Below are 22,520 nucleotides of genomic sequence, written 5' to 3'. Positions count from 1 at the left end.
ATCCTGACTGGGCGGCGGGATCGCGAGCGGCACTAGCACTCTGCAGTCAATGGGACGATTAGCAAGAAGCTGAAAAGTCTGGAGAAGGGCACAGTCGGTATGGAGGGAGCATATGTAATAAACACAGGGATGTGAGCTGCAGGCTTAGCAATAATAGGAATGGAAACTACTATAGGGTAAATAAGTGCTTAGGTGTGAAGTCCTCATTACAGGCGGATTGTGACTGAACCTGAGAGAGAGTGCCTTCATGAACAGAATGCCTGAACTACAGTAAAGACTGACACATGTTGGGGGGGGGGGTCACCGCTTCATCTCTGTAATATATGTCACCGAGTCATGCTCTATGGCTGGATGACTTACCTCCTGCTGTCCTGGGCACTCTGGACCGCTGTTGCCTGGTTCATTACTCGGACCGGCTCTTGGGGGGGGGGGCAAGCTGATGGCACTGGGGATAGTGGAGCGTATGGCACTGGGGATAGTGGAGCTGATGGCACTGGGGATAGTGGAGCTGATGGCACTGGGGATAGTGGAGCTGATGGCACTGGGGATAGTGGAGCTGATGGCACTGGGGATAGTAGAGCTGATGGCACTGGGGATAGTGGAGCGGATGGCACTGGGGGAACGGAGCTGATGGCACTGGGGGAACGGAGCTGATGGCACTGGGGGAACGGAGCTGATGGCACTGGGGGAACGGAGCTGATGGCACTGGGGGATAGTGGATCTGATGGCACTAGGGGGAACTGATGCACTTGGGCTGATCACACGGGGGAACGAAGGCTGTTGGGGACTGATGGCAGGGGGTCTAATGAGTTTTTATAAAGTAAAACAGTCTATTAATTCATTTTTCTCATGAGATTACTCGATTAATCGTAAAAATAATCAGTAGAATACTCGATTACTAAAATGATCGTTTACTGCAGCCCTAACAGTGTTCTCCTCCGTTAAAGAGCAGGCAATTGTCAGGAAGGAACGCTTCCTTCCCAACAATCTCCTGCTCTGTTGCCCTGTGTAAAGCGACCTTAACAGATTAGGTTATCAACTACAATGAGCTGCTTAATGAGAAACAATCTGATATAGAGCAGTGCACAATACCGTTCTGTTTTGGACACTGTATTATGTGCTAAACTGCAAATATTCATGTGCATGAGCCCGAAAAATGAACAAGTAATATTTCTTTTTGGTAGCTGTAGGGTGGGCCCCCCAGTCCGACACTGCTCTGAGTACCGCCTCTGGCACCCGTGCTATAGGTTCGCCAGCACTGTCCTAGCAGTACGCCATAAAAGTCCCTGATAGCATTATCACTTTAATAAATTTCCTTTCAATACACCCCTAGGATACCTATAGAATATAGGGGCACAGGAGAAATGGCACAATTTAGTATTTCAGAAGAAAAAACACAACAATCATTTTTTTAAGAAACACAAAAAAGGTGACATGGTGCGGGCAAGGAGGATCCAGGCGGCCGGGAGCTGCAGGTGATGCACATTTGTGAGCTTCATTACTGCTGAGCTCAGGGCTTCCAGAGCCCGGACAGCACTGTCCTAGCAGTACGCCATAAATGTCCCTGATAGCATTATCACTTTAATAAATTTCCTTTCAATACACCCCTAGGATACCTATAGAATATAGGTTCGCCAGCACTGTCCTAGCAGTACGCCATAAATGTCCCTGATAGCATTATTACTTTAATAAATTTCCTTTCAATACACCCCTAGGATACCTATAGAATATAGGGGCACAGGAGAAATGGCACAATTTAGTATTTCAGAAGAAAAAACACAACAATCATTTTTTTAAGAAACACAAAAAAATCTTTATTTATTATAAAATGGTCTTGGATTTCTGTGGCTCTGGCCCTTGCAGTGAGGTGGAGGCTCCTTCTTCACTTTCTCCTGGAATTCTTCCATTGGAGGAGGTTGAGTGTCGCACATCAGGCAGATTTTCAGGGGCCGGAGAGGGTCACACGCAGCTCCCACATTGTATGGAAGAGAAAGAAAATAAAGATTGCCAAAACTATTCCCAAACACGAGGACAAAAGTGGCAAAACTTACCCGATCTGGTCCTGTTCTTCTCGTCAGAGAACCTCTAATGGTTAGAGCCAGCCCGGGAGACTGAGGCTTGGGTCAGTGCGTCACATCACTTTATACCCCATTTTGACATCACAAGTAGGTGAGTCATCTGCCAGGATTCTAATGATGTGACAATAAGTCGCGCAACAAAAAGGGTACAGCTACATTGCGACATCTGTCGAGCGACGATTATGTTGCACTAATGTCACATGACATTTTTTGTAATGATAGTCAGTAGTGTCGCACTGCGACATGCTGCGTCTGCGACCTGACAGTGGCACAGAAAGCCATGGATCTATATCCTTGCAGTACGCCATAAATGACCCTGATGGCAAGATAAGATCCCTTTAATAAATTTCCTCTCTGGAGTTTATTGGTTACCCATCCTTCAAGGGTTCAGCCCTGCACACCCTGAGATACCTCAGGGGTGCAGGAGAAATGGCACTCAATTACTTAGTTAGTAGTTAAAAAAAACAAAAAAAACACAACAATCATATTTTTTAAAGAAACACGCACAAAAAAAAATATTTATTATAAAATGGTCTTGGATGGTCTTGGATAGGCTTGGGTCAGTGTGTCACCTCACTTTATACCCCATTATGACATGACAAGTAGGTGAGTCATCTGCCAGGATTCTAATGATAACATGTCTCAACATGACAGCGGCCATATTGAATGTAATAAGATACAGACTACAGATAATGATTTAACACTTCTTCCATGAAGCTGATTACTTTGTAAAATCACTTCAGAGAATTGGCAAATGCGCTGATTTCCAAACACGTAGCAAATTTTGGACACCGCGTATAACATGAGTTGCGCATTCAGTGACGTTACTACAATTGACTGGACCCCACAGCAAATTTGTTAATGCCCCCCCCCCCCCCCCAGCAACTTCTTTGCAACCCCCACTCCTGTGGCTTTTCAAGATCACGCTCTCAGACTAGGCCCAGCAGCCACGCCATCCGTTTCCTACAGTTCCACTGTGTATAATGTCTTTGTATAATACTGTTGAGGGGGCCCTGACAATAAAATCTTTTAGTCTTCCTCCTGAGGGCCCAAAGCAGCCGCTTCCCCTACTTCGCCTATAGCTATGCTCCTGTCTGGAATAAACACAATGAGAAATTTTGTTTTCAGAATGAGCATTACGTTTTATATGAAGCACCTGTTTCCCTTTTTTTTTTTACATTGAAGTCGGGTAAAGTGGCTAAGATAGGGCACACTTTTTTATTTAATAAATTCCTCCATTGGTGGAGCCCATACTAAGCTTTGCTATTGGGCCCAATGAGATGACTCCAGGTTAACAATGTAAAACTTTATTTTCTTTCTTTTTGACACTTTATACATGGAATTATTTTCTATAAGGACATTTTGGGGAAACTCAATTTGACATGTTGTATTGTGAATTCTGTATGCAGAAATTTTTTTCGTGTCCAAGACCAAACCAACTATGATAGATCTAATTATAGTCAAGTAAAATTGTAGTTGTGCCAATGTTGTACCAGTGTGCAACATTTTTTAAACATATGACACATTAGTAAATCTAGGCCACTGATGTGACTAGCCACCACCACTGGTTTTCTTACAAGAGACCTATACTTTTAGAGGGTAGCATTGTATCCACAAGTTATGTAATAGATATCCACATGTGAGGGTCTGTTCTGATGACAGATTCCGATAGCTAAGTTGATATGCATATAGCAGATTTCTAGACCCCAGTGATACATCCTGAGGTTGCACTAATATGATGTGATTCATTGACTAAAGAGAACTTACCTCTTAATTTTCCTAAAGCAGAAAACGCAGAGACCAGGAAAAGCATTGTGAAATTGAATCAGGAGGTGAGTTCATTGAAATATTAAGTGAAATATCTGTGCTGAACTTTTTGTCCTCTCGTACTAAAACCCAGTTCTGCGCACATTCTAGCATGGCGCTCTGCTTTATTTAAAAATTAAATGATATTTTAACAATGTCTCTATTCATAGCCCTTGATACCTTGTCCGCTTATTAAAAATCTAAACCAAGATCTGAACCATTTATTAACCTGCTATAGACTGGCTTGCAAAATTACAAGTAAATGTATGTATGTATAATAAAAACCACAAGATATAAAGGTTTGAAAGTCTGTGAACTCTTCAAAATTTTCTATATTTCTGCATATATTTGACCTAAAACTACATCAGATTTTCACGCAATTCCAAAAAGTAGATAAAGATAACCAAATCAAACAAATGGGTCAAAAATAATAACCACTGTCATTTATGTATTGAGGAAAATGATCTAATCTATCTGTAAATAGCAAAAGTATGCAAACTTTGGGATTAGCAGATAATTTGAAGGTGATTTTCAGGTGTCAGGTGTTTTCGATCAATGAAATGACCTGTTTTATTTAATGAACAGGGAGCTGTCAAAATCTGGTCTTCACTTCAACAAGTTTGTGGAAGTGTTTTAAGGCACGGGCAAAGGACATTTCTGAGGACCTCAGAGGAAGAGTTGTTTATGCTCATCAGACTGGAAAACCATCTCTAAAGAGATTGGACTCAACAATCCACAGTCAGGCAGATTGTGTACAAATGGAGAAAAATCAAGAACATAATTATGCCTCCTAATTGGTCAACCAACAAAGATCATGCCAAGAGAAAGGCATATAATAGTACCTGTAGTGACAAACGAATCCAAGGTAACCTCTAAGCAGCTAAAGGCCTTTCTCACATTAGCTAATGTTAATGTTCATGGGTCCATCATCAGGAGGACACTGAACAACAATGGGGTCAGATAGCAGGATTTCAAGAAAAAATCTTCTTCTCTCCAAAAAGAACATTGATGCCCATGTGCAGTTTGCTAAAGATCACCTGGACAAACCAGAAAGCTATTAGAACAATGTTTTGTGGATGGATGAGACCAAAATAGAACTTTTTGGTTTAAAATAAAAAGCGTTATGTTTGGGGAAATGAGAACTCTGCATTATTGAAGGGAAAATTAATTTAGGATTATACCAGCAGATCCAAAGTTAAAATGTGGCATCTGTCCGTGGCATCTGTCCGTGAGCTGGATTTCAAAAAAAAGTGGGTCATGCAAGACAATGACACTACACCCACAAGTCTTTCCACCAAAGAATGATTAAAAAGAAGAATAAAGTTAAAATTTTGGAATGGCCAATTTCAAAGTCAAAGTCCTGACCTTATTCTAATAGAAATGTAGAAGGACCTGAAGCTAGCAGTTCATGGGAGGAAACCCACCAACATAACTGAGTTGAGGGTACTGTATGTTCACATGGCTAAAATCTGACACTGATTAAACAGTGGAAAATGGCTGGTTTCTGCTGTTGTATCCCAATTTAAAACTCTATTAGCAGCTTCCCATTGATTTCAGCTACCGATTTTTCTGCTGTACATTTTACCTTGAAGCTGTTTTGTATGAAGAATGGGCTAAAAATCCTCCAAGCCAATTCTTGACTAATCAAGAATTACCAGAAACTTTTAGTTGTAGTTATTGCTGCACAAGGGGGGTCACACCAGATACTGAAAGCAAGGGTTCATACAGTATACTTTTGCCACTCATGGACATGTGATATTGGATCATTTTCTTTATTTAAAAAATGAACAAATCTAATATTTTTGACACATTTGTTTGATTTGGTTATCTTTATCTACTTCTAGCATTTGTATTTGTAAGGTAACGTAGGTCAAATTTATGCAGAAATATAAACAAATCTGAAGGGTTCACAAACTTTCAAGATCCACTGTATATAGGGATAGCCAAATCTAATAAAAAAAAAAAAATAGAAACAGTACCACTCATGTTCAGTGTCTGTGTCTGGCATTGTACCTCAGCACCACTCAATTGATTGACACTAAGCACCAATACTATGGACAAAAGTGGTGTTTATGGAAGAAAGCAGCCCTGGTTTTCTCATGTCATACAACTAATTTAAAGGGGAATTCCCGTGTCACAACCTTATCAATCACCTGATGCTGCTGTTAGGCTGCTGCTCGGGTCCCTGCTCTTTACCACCTTCTCTTCTCTGGTCCCACATGCTGCCAGTGGCTTGGACTGCCCATTTAGCCAGTTACTGCCTGAGGTGGGTGAGCAGTGCAGCCAGTGACTGGCTCAGTATGAAAAACAACTTGTTTTTGATGTTTCAAGCTAGTGAAAAGGAAATGAAGAGGTGCGGAGATCGGAGCAGCGGGGATCAGTAAGCTGAGTACTCCCCATTTGTTATTTTTGCCCTCTCCGACTCCATTTTTGTTAAAATTTTGCATCAGTACCCCTTTATCCCCGTAAGTACTAAGTCTATTTAGACATTAAAGTGGTTATCCAAGTTCTCAAACTGCCCCCCCCATGTGCCGGGCCCCTCACAGGTAATATACTTACCCTGCTCCCTGCGCCGCCCCTGGTCCCCGCACCGCCGATGCTGCTTCTCCCTGTACATGGATAAAAACATCCGGTGTCGGGGGGAGCAACCAATGGGCGGGGATGCTAGGGAGCATTTATCATGTAGAGGAAGTTAATACAAGCCATTTACTAATGTATTGTGATTGTCCATATTGCCTCCTTTGCTGGCTGGATTCATTTTTCCATCTCATTATACACCGCTCATTTCCATGGTTATGACCACCCTGCAACCCATCAGGCCACCACTGATAGATTGCAAGGTGGTCATTACCATGAAAACGAGCAGTGTATAATGTGATGGAAAAATTAATCCAGCCAGCAAAGGAGGCAATATGTACAATCACAATACATTAATAAGTGCCTTGTATTAACTTCCTCTACATGATAAATGCCACTTGCTGAAGTGACACAACCCCCTTAAGGTCCACAGTAATTTTTTTAGTTTTTGCATTGCTGCATTCAACAAGGCTTCACCTTTTTATCTTTCCGTTGCCATTTTGGGATCCAAATTGATTACATTTTATTAACTCTTTCTGGACGTGATGGAAAAAAATGAAATTCTGTCATTGATTTTTGTATTTAACATATGCCTTAGCATAAGTTTTTAATATTCGTTTTGATCAAAATGCATAGGTCCACTCACCAGGTGAAGGTGGCCTCTAATGAGTGGGTCCATACTCAAAATTGGCGCACTGCTACATGACAACCACCTCCGCAGCATTACAACACCTGCAGGCGGCGAGACCCAGCAGTCCAACAACACCCCTGCTGTCAGGCTCAGCTTTGAATATGCATTAATCTTTAATGAAATGTATCATCAGTCATGCCAAATATCTGGGTTCTACAGCTTTTAAGAATTTGAAAGTTGATTAAATATTTTACATGCAGAATGAAATGTGAAGTATGTTTTTCGTCTTAATTAAAGTGGTATTTCCATCTTATTCAGTGCTCCGCAAGACTCCTATAGATTTCAATGGAGTATGTTTAAGTATATGAAGAATGCAGTGTCAAAGAATCATAGAAAAGGGCTCACCAGAAGCCTGTGCATAGTTGAGAGTCCCATTATGATCAGATATTTACTTATATTGTGTCCAGTGGATAATCCATGTATGTGTAAGATGGCAATACCCCTTTAAGAAACAATACAGAGACCATAGAAAATTCTTGGCTGATACACCAGTGCATAGTTGAACATGGTTAATACAATATGCTCCATATTTATTCTTAACATATTGTTGTCTGTGATTTTTTTTTAGATGACCGTCCTTTCTCAACAAGTTACACAGTTAAGTAAGGACCTGAATGAGATGCTTCAGCTTATGAGGCCTGTACTCCTAAACCAGAGCTACATGCAGTCCCCCTCTGTAGGTCTCCTTACACCTACCCTGAATAACACCTACAGCAACAGTAGTGGGTTTTGCAGTGGACAGCAGTCCCAAGTTACCATTCCTAGCCTTGTTGGAACATCCTGTCCTGGTCAAACAAGGGCAGATGTAGCACAACCTGACACGGCTTGGATGGAGGCCTTAAATCAGCCTACCAAGGCTGCCAAGACAGAGAATTCATGCACGAAAAATGTTCACCCTGCCCTTTCTCTGGATTCATTCCTTAGACATTCATGTACTCACCACAGACAGCACAAGAGTTGCAGCCCCATGACTGTGAACCAAACACTGTCTCCTTGCCATAGTCATTTGCCCAGATCACAAATGAACAATGTAAGCCAGGTAATGCACAGTAATTCATCCCCAGTGATGGCTTCTCTTCAACCATCTAACAAGCAAAATGAAGTGCAGAAGTCCAGCCCTAGTTTTACATCCAGCAGATCATTCTGTAGCCCTAAAGATGCCGACCCAATAAAAGACAGAGTGGCCGACCTCTTGGGATTGATGTCACGAGACTATAGAGAGACATCTCCTGCAGCTGTGGAACTGGTCCGCAGTTCTTCTGGAGACTCACAAGGAGACATCATTAGGTTCATAGATGATGAAGGCACCAATGTGTAATGGTGGAAAGATTTTGAAACCAAAGCACTGACCACAGGGATGTTAACCAAAGTGGAGTTCTCCAAGGCTGGACCAAGTTACTGTAGGATACTGTTATCCTGTTGACAAGAGAATGTCTAACTACTGCCAGAGTTCATTCTCACTGCCACAACACTGTTAATGAGGCAACGAGAAAAACTACCCATCACTTTTATTTTGACAAACCTTGCAATTTATAGTGAAACAAAACACTTTCTATTCTAAAGTTGGTTCTTTTGGCTGATAGTTACACTCGCAGCATCATTTTAGCACTTTGTGCACATGGACTTACTGTTTAACAAATTTTACAAGATACTTTTAACTACTATAGATAATTGCTACTTGAGCACTATCAAAAGGGGCTAGACCCAGTACACAAATGGTTAAGGGGAACAAAGCTGTCTACGCGCCTGGAACTTGAGAATTAAAAAAAAGTTTCTTATAGCATGATTTTAACATTGTTAATATTAACACTTATGGTACTTTCACACTTGCGTTAAACTTTTCTGGTATTGAGTTCCGTCCTAGGGGCCCAATACCGGAAAAAAACGGATCAATTTTATCCTAATGCATTCTGAATGGAGAGCAATCCGTTCAGGATGCATCAGGATGTCTTCAGTTCAGTCACTGTACGGTTTTTGGACTGAGAAAATTCCTGAACACTTGCATTATTTTCTATTGAAATGCATTAATGCCGGATCCGGCCCCAAGCATTCCGGAAAAACTGACCCGGTTTTGCGGTCTGTGCGTGCGCAGACCTTTAAAAAATGTGAAAAAGATAAATACCGGATCCGTTTTTCTGAATGGAAACCGGAGAGACGGATCCAGTATTGCAATGCATTTGTGAGACGGATCTGCATCCGGATCCATCTACAAATGGTATCCGTTTGCATACAGATTGCCGGATCCGGCAGGCAGTTCCAACAACGCAAGTGTGAAAGTACCCTTATTAGACAACAGAGTACAAATTTGAGCCAAATATTTTAAAAGGGAACATTTCTGGATGGTTTTAATTTCTTTTGCTTTTTTGAGTAAAAAAAAAAAAGAAGCTTATTTTTCTATATTTGCTACTTGAAGGTTTATACTGAACTTTTTTGTTTTGTTTTTCTTTGTCATTCCAAAGCAGAGAGATTTATTCAACCCTTTCATTGCTAGAGGGGGCTTATAAAGCACACTGATTTGCTACGAGACTGGACCCTCTGGCAGGGAAACACATACAAAATAAAAGGGATCAAATTTAAGGTGCATGCTGTGCAACGCATGGAGCATTTTCTGGGAAGAGGTATACCTGAGCAACTGGAAGAATCTATTTATTTTGCTTTAATAAAGATAATGTATTACAAAAAAAACTTGTGTTTCTTGTTGACATTCAACAGCAATTTTTAAGTATGAAATAAATGTGCTAAGCTCAGCGGTCATCAGCAGCCATGCTTCTTTATGTTTCATCACTTCCAGTAGGTGGACTGCTATTTACCACAGAATTTGGGCATCTTAAATGAGTTTTCCGTTTTGTATCATCCTTTAAAAAAATCACTTATGAAGATAGCTCTAATTTTGTAATGTATTTTTTTTTACCTTTATTGCCCCTATGTTCCATTCTAGGCGGTCATCGCATGACCATGTCCCTGCAGCAGTTACTTGTTTCTTGTGATGTTATGTCCATGGGCAGGACAGTGATGTGTCTATGTAACTAGCTTGGTAAAAGAAGCTTTAAACTAGCTGGGCATTATTAGGGGCAGTGCTGGAACTGTGGTGGAGCAAGGAGAAGTGCATCATGTGTTTGGTTTTGTACAGCAACAGGAAGGGTTACATACAGGATGGAAACAAACCAAAGTAGAAAATGTACCGTATTTTTTACCCTATAAGACGCACCTGCCCATAAAACACACCTAGGTTTTAGAGGAGTAAAATAAGAAAAACATATTTTTCATCAGACCTCAGCTCAGAGCCCCAATCAGACTCCCAATGTTACTCATACCTCAGATCAGACCCCAGTGTAAATACGACTCCCAATCAGACCTCAGCTCAGACCTGCAATGTGAATAACCCCCAATCAGATCTCAGATCAGAGCCCCAATGTGATTGACCCCCAATCAGATCTCAGATCAGGCCCCACTGTGCATAAGACAGCTATTCATACCTCAGATCAGAGCCACAATGTGCATAAGACCCCTATTCATACTTCAGATCAGAGCCACAATGTGCATAAGACCCCTATTCATACTTCAGATCAGAGCCACAATGTGCATAAGACCCCTATTCATACCTCAGATCAGAGCCACAATGTGCATAAGACCCCTATTCAGACCTCAAATCAGACCCCAATGTACATACAGCTCAATAGTATTCGTCCCATAAGATGCACTGACATTTTCCCCTCACTTTGGGGGAAATAAGTGTGTCTTACAGTGCGAAAGATATGGTAAATGAGGTAAGCAACTACATGAGCATATCTGCTAAAAAAAACAAACATATTAATCCTGGAAAACCCCATTAGGTTTGCCGTCATCATGACATTTTTTTGTGCCCAAAAAATTAATCCAAACATGACACCATTAAAAAAAAGATACATTCAAAACTAAGATGGTCCTTCCAAAAAAGGTTACAGAGCATATGTTAGCATGATCAGCCCTATTAAACCAGGCATACTGCCTAGTAGGGTTGGTCACGCTGACTAAAATTATACCTTATTTATGTCTGTATGATGACTGAGATAACTGCATTTTTATTAAACACACTAATAAGCTAGTTGGAGCACCAAGGGGCCAGCCGTTGTAGGCTGTATATCAGCCGTCATCATCATCAGAGTTGAGGGCTGATAGAATATTTAGGTACTTAGAGGGTGAATTATCTTCTCCTTATGCCTGTTTTTTTGGTGTAAAAAAATAGTTGCAAACTCTGGGTTTGCAACTTTTGTTGTTACACTTTTGTGATAAAATTTTGTTGCAACTGGTTGCACTCCGACACTTTGTGAAAAGAGAAAACATTCACCCCAGTTTTCTGCTGTAGACTTAGGGCTCTTTCACACTTGCGTTGTTGTGTTCCGGCATAGAGTTCCGTCGTCGGGGCTCTATGCCGGAAGAATCCTGATCAGGATTATCCCCATGCATTCTGAATGGAGAGAAATCCGTTCAGGATGCATCAGGATGCCTTCAGTTCCGGAACGGAACGTTTTTTGGCCGGAGAAAATACCGCAGCATGCTGCACTTTTTGCTCCGGCCAAAAACCCTGAACACTTGCCGCAAGGCCGGATCCGGAATTAATGCCCATTGAAAGGCATTAATCCGGATCCGGCCTTAAGCTAAACGTCGTTTCGGCGCATTACCGGATCCGACGTTTAGCTTTTTCTGAATGGTTACCATGGCTTCCAGGACGCTAAAGTCCTGGTTGCCCTGGTAAAGTGTAGTGGGGAGCGGGGGAGCAGTATACTTACCGTCCGTGCGGCTCCCGGGGCGCTTCAGAGTGACGTCAGGGCGCCCCACGCGCATGGATGACGTGATCGCATGGATCACGTCCTCCATGTGCATGGGGCGCTCTGATGTCATTCTGGAGCGCCCCGGGAGCCGCACGGACTGTAAGTATACCGCTCCCCCGCTCCCCGCTCCTACTATGGCAGCCAGGACTTTAATAGCGTCCTGGCTGCCATAGTAACACTGAACGCATTTTGAAGACGGATCCGTCTTCAAATGCTTTCAGTTCACTTGCGTTGTTACGGATCCGGCGGGCACCTCCGGCAAATGGAGTGCACGACGGATCGGGACAACGCAAGTGTGAAAGAGGCCTAAGACTGAAATCTACGCCAGCTGAGCTAGATTTCAATTAGAAGCATGGACTACCAGATGCATTTAACTTATGAAGCGGCACACACCTTGTGTATCCTCCAGCGGCTCAGGAGATATCAAAACCGCCATGGCATATTTCGGTCTCGATAAATCTCCCCAATAATGCTCAAAATGACAGAGTAGATTAGACACAGTCTTCTGAAGAGGTTTCACTGTATTGTCACTGTATTTTTTCAGATTACCAACACAAACACCCATTGTGCTCCTGTTGGATTGTTTCTTTAAGTTCCTTGCTACTATTAAATGATGTTAAGTTGTACAAACAGAAGTTATTTCAGACGTATAAGTAACAAGTTGCCGCTGAGCTCCTGTTCTCTCGGTCTCAAGCTATAGCATTGAGCTAAATGCAGTCATTACAACAAACTGATTTAAGAAGACTCGGAAAATTCCCTCGGGGCAAAATGCTTGGCTGCTTTTTCTCCTCTATTTATTTTAATACGAATCTCCCAGAGAGCTGGAGATTGACAGGATACAATGTGAGGTGAAGAAATTAGCCTTATTTAACCAATATCCACTTTGAAGGTGTCAGACAGGTCTGTGCTGAGTGGCTGAGAGACAGTTACTAATTTAGATTTTAATTACTCTAGCGCTCCGAGGATCTTTATTGCTTTTTCTAATGCGTTTTGTAAACGTGTGCTTGATGGTCACATACTCTACACAGTTTTGATTTTCATAGTTTCATGGTGAATCTGCAAGAAAACAATCATGGCATGCTGATCTTCATATTGAGTGATATAGGAATGCTCGTTGGAAGAATAAGGCTGCACACACAGTCTGAATGGGTCTGTAATGAAGATCCATAAAGACTTTACTGCAGATTTACTCATCCTAAAGACGGCGTTTAGACCTGCACCAGATTTATCACGGTGACTCAAGCTGGATGATAACTCTGTTGCAAGTATAGACTCTTTTCTCTGACTCTATACCAACTGTGGGTTGGTCACTTTAAGACCGGTTTTTATACTAGAATTGTGGCACAATTTTGAAACAAAATGTGCATTTATGCCATGCTTCCTTTCCTACAAAGCTCTGCCTTCTTCCCACTAAGCACCCCCCTTATTGAATGTCAGGAAAAAAGTGTAGAAACCCTAGCTGCAACAAATTGTTCCACTTATTAGACAGATTAATGGCACAGACGCATTATTAAATCTCAGCCTGTCCTCTCATACAGTCTTTGCTCATGGTAATTCCATGAGCATTTGGACTTGTTCATTCACAAGGTGGATGGCTCCTTTAATCTCAATCTGTGCTCTCAATAGATAAAAAATGTCGGTACTTTATGCAAAAGGCTAAGTACTAAGCATTTCTAAGTATGTAAGAAAAACATAGTAGCACATATTCTGTATTTAAAGGCTATGTACACTTTTGGGGGCAATTTTTTAAGATTGCATCTTATTCATTTTGGGCTAATATATAATTTTTTTCAATTGGTCTTTATTAAAAATATTGAGTTGTTCTGTCACAAAGAGTTAACAGTTTTTTCTAGCTGAGATAAGGAGCCAGTCCGCTGAGCTGCCTGATGGAACAGAGTGAAAATTCAGATCCTGCTACTAGAGAAACTCCAGGCTGCAGATAGACAGTGGTTAATTTTTTTTTAATAAAAAGCTATTAAAAAAAAGATTTTTAGCTCAAATTGAGTACAATGCAATAGTAAAAAAAATGCCCCCAAAGGTGTACATAACCTTTAATTATAAGTAATCATGCGCTTAAATATTCATGTGCTTAATAGGGATTAGTTTACAGTGTTTTTTAACATGAATAAAAGTATAAATAATAATTGTGTCTGCTGAGGTCCACAGACAACTTGACATAAGCAAGGATCCAGGATGCTGGTTTCTATGGTGATATTAAATGTGACTGAATGAGGTTACCTGCCCCCCACCTCTTGGATGGTCCTCCAATAGGATGCCTTTATATTAGAATAATTGATTCTGATAGGGAGGGGTGGCAGGTCAGAACCAGAAGAGGAGTTGGCCTCTCTTAAAAGCTAGACTAAAACCATTGCCCTATGGCTATGCATTTGGTTGCGCTTGATGCTGATAACAATGACCACTGATGAAATATTGCTATGCTTAAACGCGTAGGATCACAGCAGGAGACGGAGAAGAAGCAGGAGTAGTTAGGTCAGTGAACCATGACGGCTGTCCTATTCTATTGCCTTTCTATGAAGACCTGCATATAGCTCCCGTATTAGAAAAACATTATTACAAAGTGGTGGTTTTAAAGGGATTGTACGGGCTTTGATATTGATGAGCTATCTTCAGGATAGGTCATCAATATCAGATCGGTATGGCCCCCCCCCTTCCCGATCAGCTGTATTAGGTTTTCTGACATTTTTATTGATGATCGATGGCGGTCCAACACCCGGGACCCCTGCCGATCAGCTGTTTGAGAAGGCACCAGCGGTTGCTCGTCTCTGCTCACAAAGAGCCATCCATTTGATAGCAGATGTGCTTGGTATCACTGCGCCTAAGCCATGTGACCAAGGAAGCACCAGAGCCTTCTCAAACAGATGATTGGCAGGGAACTCGAGTGTTGGACCTTCACTGATCAGATTACTGATGACCTGTTTGGAGGATAGGTCATCAGCAAAAATGTCTTTTAAACACAAATATTTTATTTTTTATGCTCCCAGATACCACCTACTCAGTATTCAAATAATAACACATCCCCCATAACCATCCCTGACCCCAAGATTATAATAAAATTACACAAGACCGCACATAATATGACCAGACATATAATAACTGTACATGTGTAAATGATACATGGTGCATACATGCTGGAATTCATTTGTATTGCAGTTGTTTAATATTACTAGGAAACAGAACTGTAGATTGTCCACCTCTTACCTCATCCACTTCAATAATCTAGTGCTGTTCAGTTACTCTGAACTAAAACGCCACATATATTGGTGTAATGAATAGACTTCTTGTCCAGGGATTTTGCACTGGCTCGACAACTCCACCTGCAGGGCAAATACAATACCGCGCACAGTTCTGACAGTATTATGAATTAGCATTGCAGTACCTGGTGGCTGATCAGATCACCTGTTCTTTCAATGCAGAACATAATCACCTCCGCCTTACACGTCCGTAAAGCAAGCTTCCTCTGCACTTGGCATATTATTTGCACAGCTTTGGGTTGGGATGGCTACTGTCTATGATGGCACTGTGTGCCCAAACATCTCAGCAAACGCCTAATGAAACATTTTGCTGCATGCAGCTTAAGCTATTGCACAGAATTAACAATCGCAGACATAAAACGGTTGTTACTATCTATTTACAAGACAGCTGAAAGTCACATATCAAACACACATTTGAGACTTTAACCCTTTCCCTGCTAAGTGGCCAATTTTCACACATCTGACATGCATCAATAAAACCCAACTTCTGATATAAAAATAACAATTATACGGTCATGCCTATTTTCTAAAGGTAGACATCTGGAATATTGTGAAACATCCACTGCAACTTTACACTAATGGGCACCTTCATGCGATTTTGCAACAAATCCGACTATTTGTTAAAGAAAAAAAAGTATCCTACAGAGATACTGTAAGTGCTGTGCCTAATGAAGGAGCGGGTTCTGCTCTGAAACACGTCGTCTTTGAGGATGTCTTTATTTTTAAAAGTGACAGATTTGAAACGTCTCTAGATGATTTCTTTCCTTAAGCAGCTCCAAAATCAAGATTCACTTGAGCATTCTGGTTGGATCATCAGCAGCAGCAGCTTGATATACAGGTGAAACTCGAGAAATTAGAATATCGTGCAAAGGTCCATTTATTTCAGTAATGCAAATTAAAAGGAATTGCATTAATGCAGCTTAAAATTTGAATTTTGTGAAAAGGTCCAATATTCTAGGCTCAAAGTCACACTCTAGTCAGCTAATAATCCATACCCCCTGAGCAAAGGGTACCTCAAAATTGTGACTTTGGGGTTTCATAAGCTGTAAGCCATAATCATCCAAATTATAACAAATAAAGGCTTGAATATCTCGCTTTGCCTGTAATGAGTCTATCTCATATGTTAGTTTCACCTTTTAAGTTGCATTACTGAAATAAATGAACTTTGCACGATATTCTAATTTTTTGAGTTTCACCTGTACATGCCTAAAATGGTTTAGCTCTCATGTAGTGTAAGTCCTCCAGGTAAGCACCCACATCCTGAATCACTAAGGCCTCTTTCACACTTGCGTTGTTGGGATCCGGCATGCACTTCCGTTGCCGGAGGTGCCTGCCGGATCCGGAAAAACGCAAGTGTACTGAAAGCATTTGAAGACGGAACCGTCTTCCAAATGCTTTCAGTGTTACTATGGCACCCAGGACGCTATTAAAGTCCTGGTTGCCATAGTAGGAGTGGGGAGCGGGGGAGCAGTATACTTACAGTCCGTGCGGCTCCCGGGGCGCTCCAGAATGACGTCAGAGCGCCCCATGCGCATGGATGACGTGATCCATGCGATCACGTGATCCATGCGCTTGGGGCGCCCTGACGTCACTCTGGAGCGCCCGGGGAGCCGCACGGACGGTAAGTACACTGCTCCCCGCTCCCCACTACACTTACCATGGCTGTCAGGACTTTAGCGTCCCGGCAGCCATGGTAACCACTCTGAAAAAGCTAAATGTCGGCTCCGGCAATGCGCCGAAACGACGTTTAGCTTAAGGCCGGATCCGGATCAATGCCTTCCAATGGGCATTAATTCCGGATCCGGCCTTGCGGCAAGTGTTCCGGATTTTTGGCCGGAGCAAAAAGCGCAGCATGCTGCGGTATTTTCTCCGGCCAACAAACGTTCCGTACCGGAACTGAAGACATCCTGATGCATCCTGAACGGATTTCTCTCCATTCAGAATGCATTAGGATAATCCTGATCAGGATTCTTCCGGCATAGAGCCCCGACGACGGAACTCTATGCCGGAAGAAAAGAACGCAGGTGTGAAAGAGCCCTAACCAAATGGATTTCTTTAGGCAACTTGTCCTATTAAGTGCTTTCTGTCTTACACTCATAGATTTCCATAGTTTACACATTCGCACAACCAGAGATGAGCGAATCGAAGTTGAGAAAGTGGAATTCGATCCGAATTTCAGGAAAAATTCTATTCGCATTGAGGCCGAATTTCCTCATGCTTCGTGGTAACGAATCGCATATTTTCCTAAAATGGACATGGAGCAAAGAACTCTGGGAACGAGGGATCACCCACAATGCCATTCACGCAGCCCATCAGCAGCCAGCCAGCCCTGTGATGTCACAGCCCTATAAATAGCCTCAGCCATCTTGGATTCTGCCATTTTCCAGTGTACTTAGTGCAGAGAGACGTCAGCAGGCGCTAGGGACAGTGGTAGAAAATACTTTACTGTGCTGAAAAAACTATTTAGAAGTTTAGGGAAAGATTATTCTTCGTGTAGGGAAAGGATAGGGAGGAATCATCTACACTATAAAAGGAGAACAGGGTTTATTTAATAGGGGAGTATATAGCCTGGGTAATAGGAGTGATTCTATTACACCTTGCTGCACTAACTGGGGATCCAAATTGCACTAAATGATAGCTCAGTAATTCCAGCAAACATTGCTTGTTATTGGGGTGCAAGTGCTGTGTGATACAGCCATTTATTAGCCATGTAATAATAGGAAATTTACGTACGTCCTATTAGCCATTTTGTGGTGAATTTTGATTGTTATACTTTTTTTAGGGGGTGTATTAATAGGAAAAAGAATACATCTTAATTGCCGTTCTGCGGTGAAGTTACATTGTACTAAAGCCATTTACGTGGTGTATTTATAGGAAACATACGTACGTCATATTAGCTGTTCTGTGGGGAATTTTGATTTTTATACTATTTTTTGCCGTTCTTTGGTGAAGTTACATTGTACTACAGCCATTTACGGGGTAATCAAAAGCTTTGAGAAAAGGCAGCTCTCACCTGCTTCACTTGTTAGGAGCACGGATACAGCCATAGATGAACTGAAGAAAAAGGTGCAAGGTCCAGCTCCATATAACAAGTAATCCTTTATTTTATGCGGTATAAAAATCCAAACAGATGCAAAGTAAACGGTCTACGTGTTTCAGACCACGCTATACCAGTCCTTACTCATGACAAACATTACAAAAACTTCCTACTTCCTATATACCCCTATGACACAAATCCCTAGGGATTGCAACATCAAGTGATCTCCAAAGTACGAAAGTAAAAAATGAACAGAAGATTCCCATTAAAAAACCAAAGACATATTCATCATCATAAAAACGTACTTGCTGCAAGCAATTTGTCAGTAATATTGCAGGATCAGATCATGTTTTTTATTCAAACATCCAGAAAGCTTCTCTATGGAGAAGCTTTCTTCTGTGATCTCCACCTCTTGCAGGTGGAGTAACTCTTTCCGCTACCTTGGACTATTAGCGCCGCCGTATCACCCTCATGAACTGTTGCAAAATGTAAACTGGCTGCAGAGACATTACAGGTCTTGTAGTGCGGCACATCTGAAATATGTTTATGCACTAGAGTTTTTATCCGATTAGTTGTGCAGCCCAAATATTGTAGTGAGCAAATTGTGCATGTAATTACATAAATAGCAAATTTTGCATTGCAATTTATGTAAGATTTAACCTCATGGCATTTGCCATAGATTTAAAGGTCTTGTTCACACTCATGTGGTCACAGCAGATACATCTCGCATGGCCACATTTATAACTACCTTTACATGTGAGCCACATGGGTTTAATATCGGGACGATCCCAAAACATGCTGGGGCTGATCATCTGCCCCAAAGTGGGAGCTTTGTGAGCCGCACATCTAATACCTCCTGTCACCAATCCAGTCCATTCTTTATCGTAACTTAATACCTGGAGGTGTTGTTTCACTATCTTACATATTTCCCTATATTTCTCACTATATTTGGTGGTGAAAGTCACTGCATTTAGCTTGGACATATTCACACGATCTTTCCTTTTATATGGATTTTGTTTTGTGGGAAAAACAAGAGTTTTCCGGTCCAAGGATAATGCCCAATTTTTTGCTCCCTGCATTTTTTGTGTACCATACGATCTCTTACTCAGTCTGCTATCAATGTCGTCTGCCTCCTGTAGAAAAGTTTTTTTACTAGAGAAAGTATGTCTAGCTCTTATCATTTCCCCTTTGGGTATATTCCGAATTACATGTGGGGGGTGGCAAGAAGTAGCCAGGAGAATGGTATTACCCGCTGTTTCTTTCCTGAAGGTGGATGTACAGACTCTAGATCCTGTTATATCACCCTTCAGACTCAAATCCAAGACGTTAACAGAAGACGATTCATGTTGCAAGCTAAATGACAAAGACTAAATGCACTGATTCAGATAGAGAAAATGATGGTATGTCCGCCACATCGCCCTGACCAAACAAACAGCAGGTTGTCGATGTAGCGTCCATACCACCGAATATCCTGAATAAAAGGGTGTGAATCGATGAAAAGAAAGTATCTCTCCCACCATGCCATAAAAATATTTGCTATGGAGGGAGACAACCTAGCCCCCATCAACACGCCTAAAATCTGCAAGTAAAAATGATCATTGAACATGAAAAAATTATGTTTAAGCAGGAAATCTACCACCAACGTAATGAATTCCTGAAGTACAAAAGTGTAGTCACTATAGGTTTTAATGAACCATTGTAAAGCCACCAGCGCAATATTGTCTGGTATGTTTGTATACATAGACACCACGTCAGCCGCAATCCATGTATAATTGCTACACCACTTGAAATCAGCAAAGGATTGCAAGACCGATCTGGTGTCCTTGAAATAGCCAGCGATTAAGGGGACCAGAGGCTGAAGGAGAGAATCCACCCATTCAGAAAGCCTCTTTGAATATGAGCCGATTCCGGCTACAATTGGCCTAATAGAGGGTGGAAACACCCCTTTGTGGACTTTAGGCCGTGAATTTTGATTGTTACATTTTTTTGGGGGGTGTATTAATAGGAAAAAGAATACGTCTTAATTGTCGTTCTGCAGTGTAGTTACATTGTACTACAGCCATTTACAGGGTATCAGGTGCACCTATTGCCACCCACCATCTTCAGCTGGTACTGGTATTGCCCCCCACCTCACCACTATGTCACTGGGCCACTCTGTGGTCTCCTCATGCTGCTGCCACCTCACCACTCTGTGGTCTCCTCATGCTGCTGCCAGCTCACCACTATGTCACTGGGCCACTCTGTGGTCTCCTCATGCTGCTGCCAGCTCACCATTATGTCACTGGGCCACTCTATGGTCTCCTCAAGCTGCTGCCACCTCACCGTCCTGTGGTCTCCTTATGCTGCTACTTCACCACTATGTAACTGAGCCACTCTGTGGTCTCCTCATGCTGCTGCTACCTCACCACTATGTCACTGGGCCACTCTGTGGTCTCCTCATGCTGCCGCTACCTCACCACTCTGTCACTGGGCCACTCTGTAGACTTTTCATGCTGTTCCCTCTCTCCCCACACCATGACCACTGTTTTGCCTTTTTAGCCTGGATGACATCACCATTTATTTGACCCTTTTTCTAATCTGTCAGAAGCAAGGAAAAATGAGACACACAACAGATCCTGTCTATGTAGCAGCTGTAAGGCCTGTATGACATGGTCACTATTTTGCATCAGAATTTGCTTATGATTTGGTAGCCAAAAGCACGAGTGTATACAAAACACAGAAGACATACAAATATTCCATTCACGTGTCATCCGTTTTGGATCCACTCCTGTTTTTTTTTTTTTTGGGCTTTAGCAATACTGATGGATTACTGACCAAATGTTGACAGAGTGAAGGCGAATGCTCAACAGACAGGATCCGTTTTTTTGGGGGTTATTGTTCTGACGAATCAGAGGAATGGCAAAATGATCAGTGATGTCAACACAAACGTACTGCTGACACCCTCTCCACTCTGTCAGGGGGCTCTACTTGTATAAAAGTGTTTAATAGAACAGGTTCTGCAGAAATCTATGTGGAATCAGCTGACGACGGTGTAAAAGGAGTGCGTTCTTTCACACTATAGTAGGATCTTGGGCCCCTGCTATCACAGCAGACTCCCTATGCGTGTTTCTGCAAAGCACAGTGTTCTACACCACTATACAGGCTCTCTGCAGCCAGGAAATAGCTGTTTTTTAACGAGATTCACCACAAAGAAATTTGGATCAAATCTTTTTGGAAAATTTGGCGAACAGACCAAATCGCATTTTTGAGAAATTCGTTCATCTCGAGCAACAACCTTTGTGCAACTTTGCATCGGTTTGTTTTTTAATTGCATGCAAATTCAATATCATTATAAAAGGGACCACAGCAGGCTCCAAACAAATTAAACCTCTATCCCAAAATATAAGTGCTATGTGCATAGATCTCTTACATAACACATATACCCTGTCTTCATGCATAAGTCCAGAAATCAAGTCAAAATTGCATGAAGACAAAACCAGATTTTTCCTAATCCTTTTTTTTGCACAAACAAAACCAACATATAGTTCGAAAAAAGACACTATGAACAATGTAAGAAATGTTTAAACTTATGACCGGGTATGGGCACATGGGCGGAAATGCGGCAGATATTCTGCAAGTGGATGAGATAAAAAAAAAAAAAAAAAAAAAAGAAGTCATCCACACGCTGCCTACAATGTCTGCAACAAATCAGTACATAACATGATGACAGGGTATATGTGTTATGTAGATCAGTGGTCCCCAACCCTTTTTGCACCAAGGACAGGTTTCATGCACGACAGGGACTGGGGATGGGAGGGTGGTGGTGGAGCTACGCGCATAAGAAAACATAAGGTGCATTAAAATATATAACACTATGTATGAGGTGGCTGGGGCGCCATGGTGACATTATACTGTATGGGGTGGGCCAAATGGTGACATTATACTGCATGGGGCAACATCCCCCCCCCCCCCCCATACAATATCTATTCAGTGTCTGCATGGCATAAATAGCTGAGGGCTTGCTGGGCTTTGTAGTGCACTTCGGGCCATAGGTTGCTTCTTTAACTAACTTATTGTATGATGCAAACACAAAGCATCACCGCAGTAACAGTGACAACCCCATGACAGCAGCTAGGGCCCACGCAGCACACAGGGTCATGCACTGCAGGTAGTCACCAGCCCGAGTAATGTACAGCAAGCCACACTAACCTCAAAACACTACACTTCCGACTGTGCTAAGCCCCACCCCCAATCCATTTATAGCCAATT

At 42.0% G+C, this 22,520-nt stretch overlaps 1 protein-coding gene across 1 annotated transcript in view; it reads left to right on the top strand.

The window, feature by feature from the left end:
• The window catches only part of LOC121008056 (potassium voltage-gated channel subfamily H member 8-like), a 777,955-nt gene extending 769,485 nt beyond the window's left edge, over positions 1 to 8,470 (top strand). The window contains exons 14-15 of the mRNA XM_040440333.1: positions 3,867 to 3,910; positions 7,721 to 8,470. Of these exons, the coding sequence (XP_040296267.1) occupies positions 3,867 to 3,910; positions 7,721 to 8,470 (794 nt within the window). The remainder of the gene's footprint in view (positions 1 to 3,866; positions 3,911 to 7,720) is intronic.
• Positions 8,471 to 22,520: the final 14,050 nt, after the last annotated feature.

The sequence above is a fragment of the Bufo bufo genome, chromosome 7 (genome assembly GCF_905171765.1).
Source record: "Bufo bufo chromosome 7, aBufBuf1.1, whole genome shotgun sequence".
In the NCBI taxonomy this organism is placed as follows: domain Eukaryota; kingdom Metazoa; phylum Chordata; class Amphibia; order Anura; family Bufonidae; genus Bufo; species Bufo bufo.
This window is presented reverse-complemented; position numbering and strand designations above follow the sequence as displayed.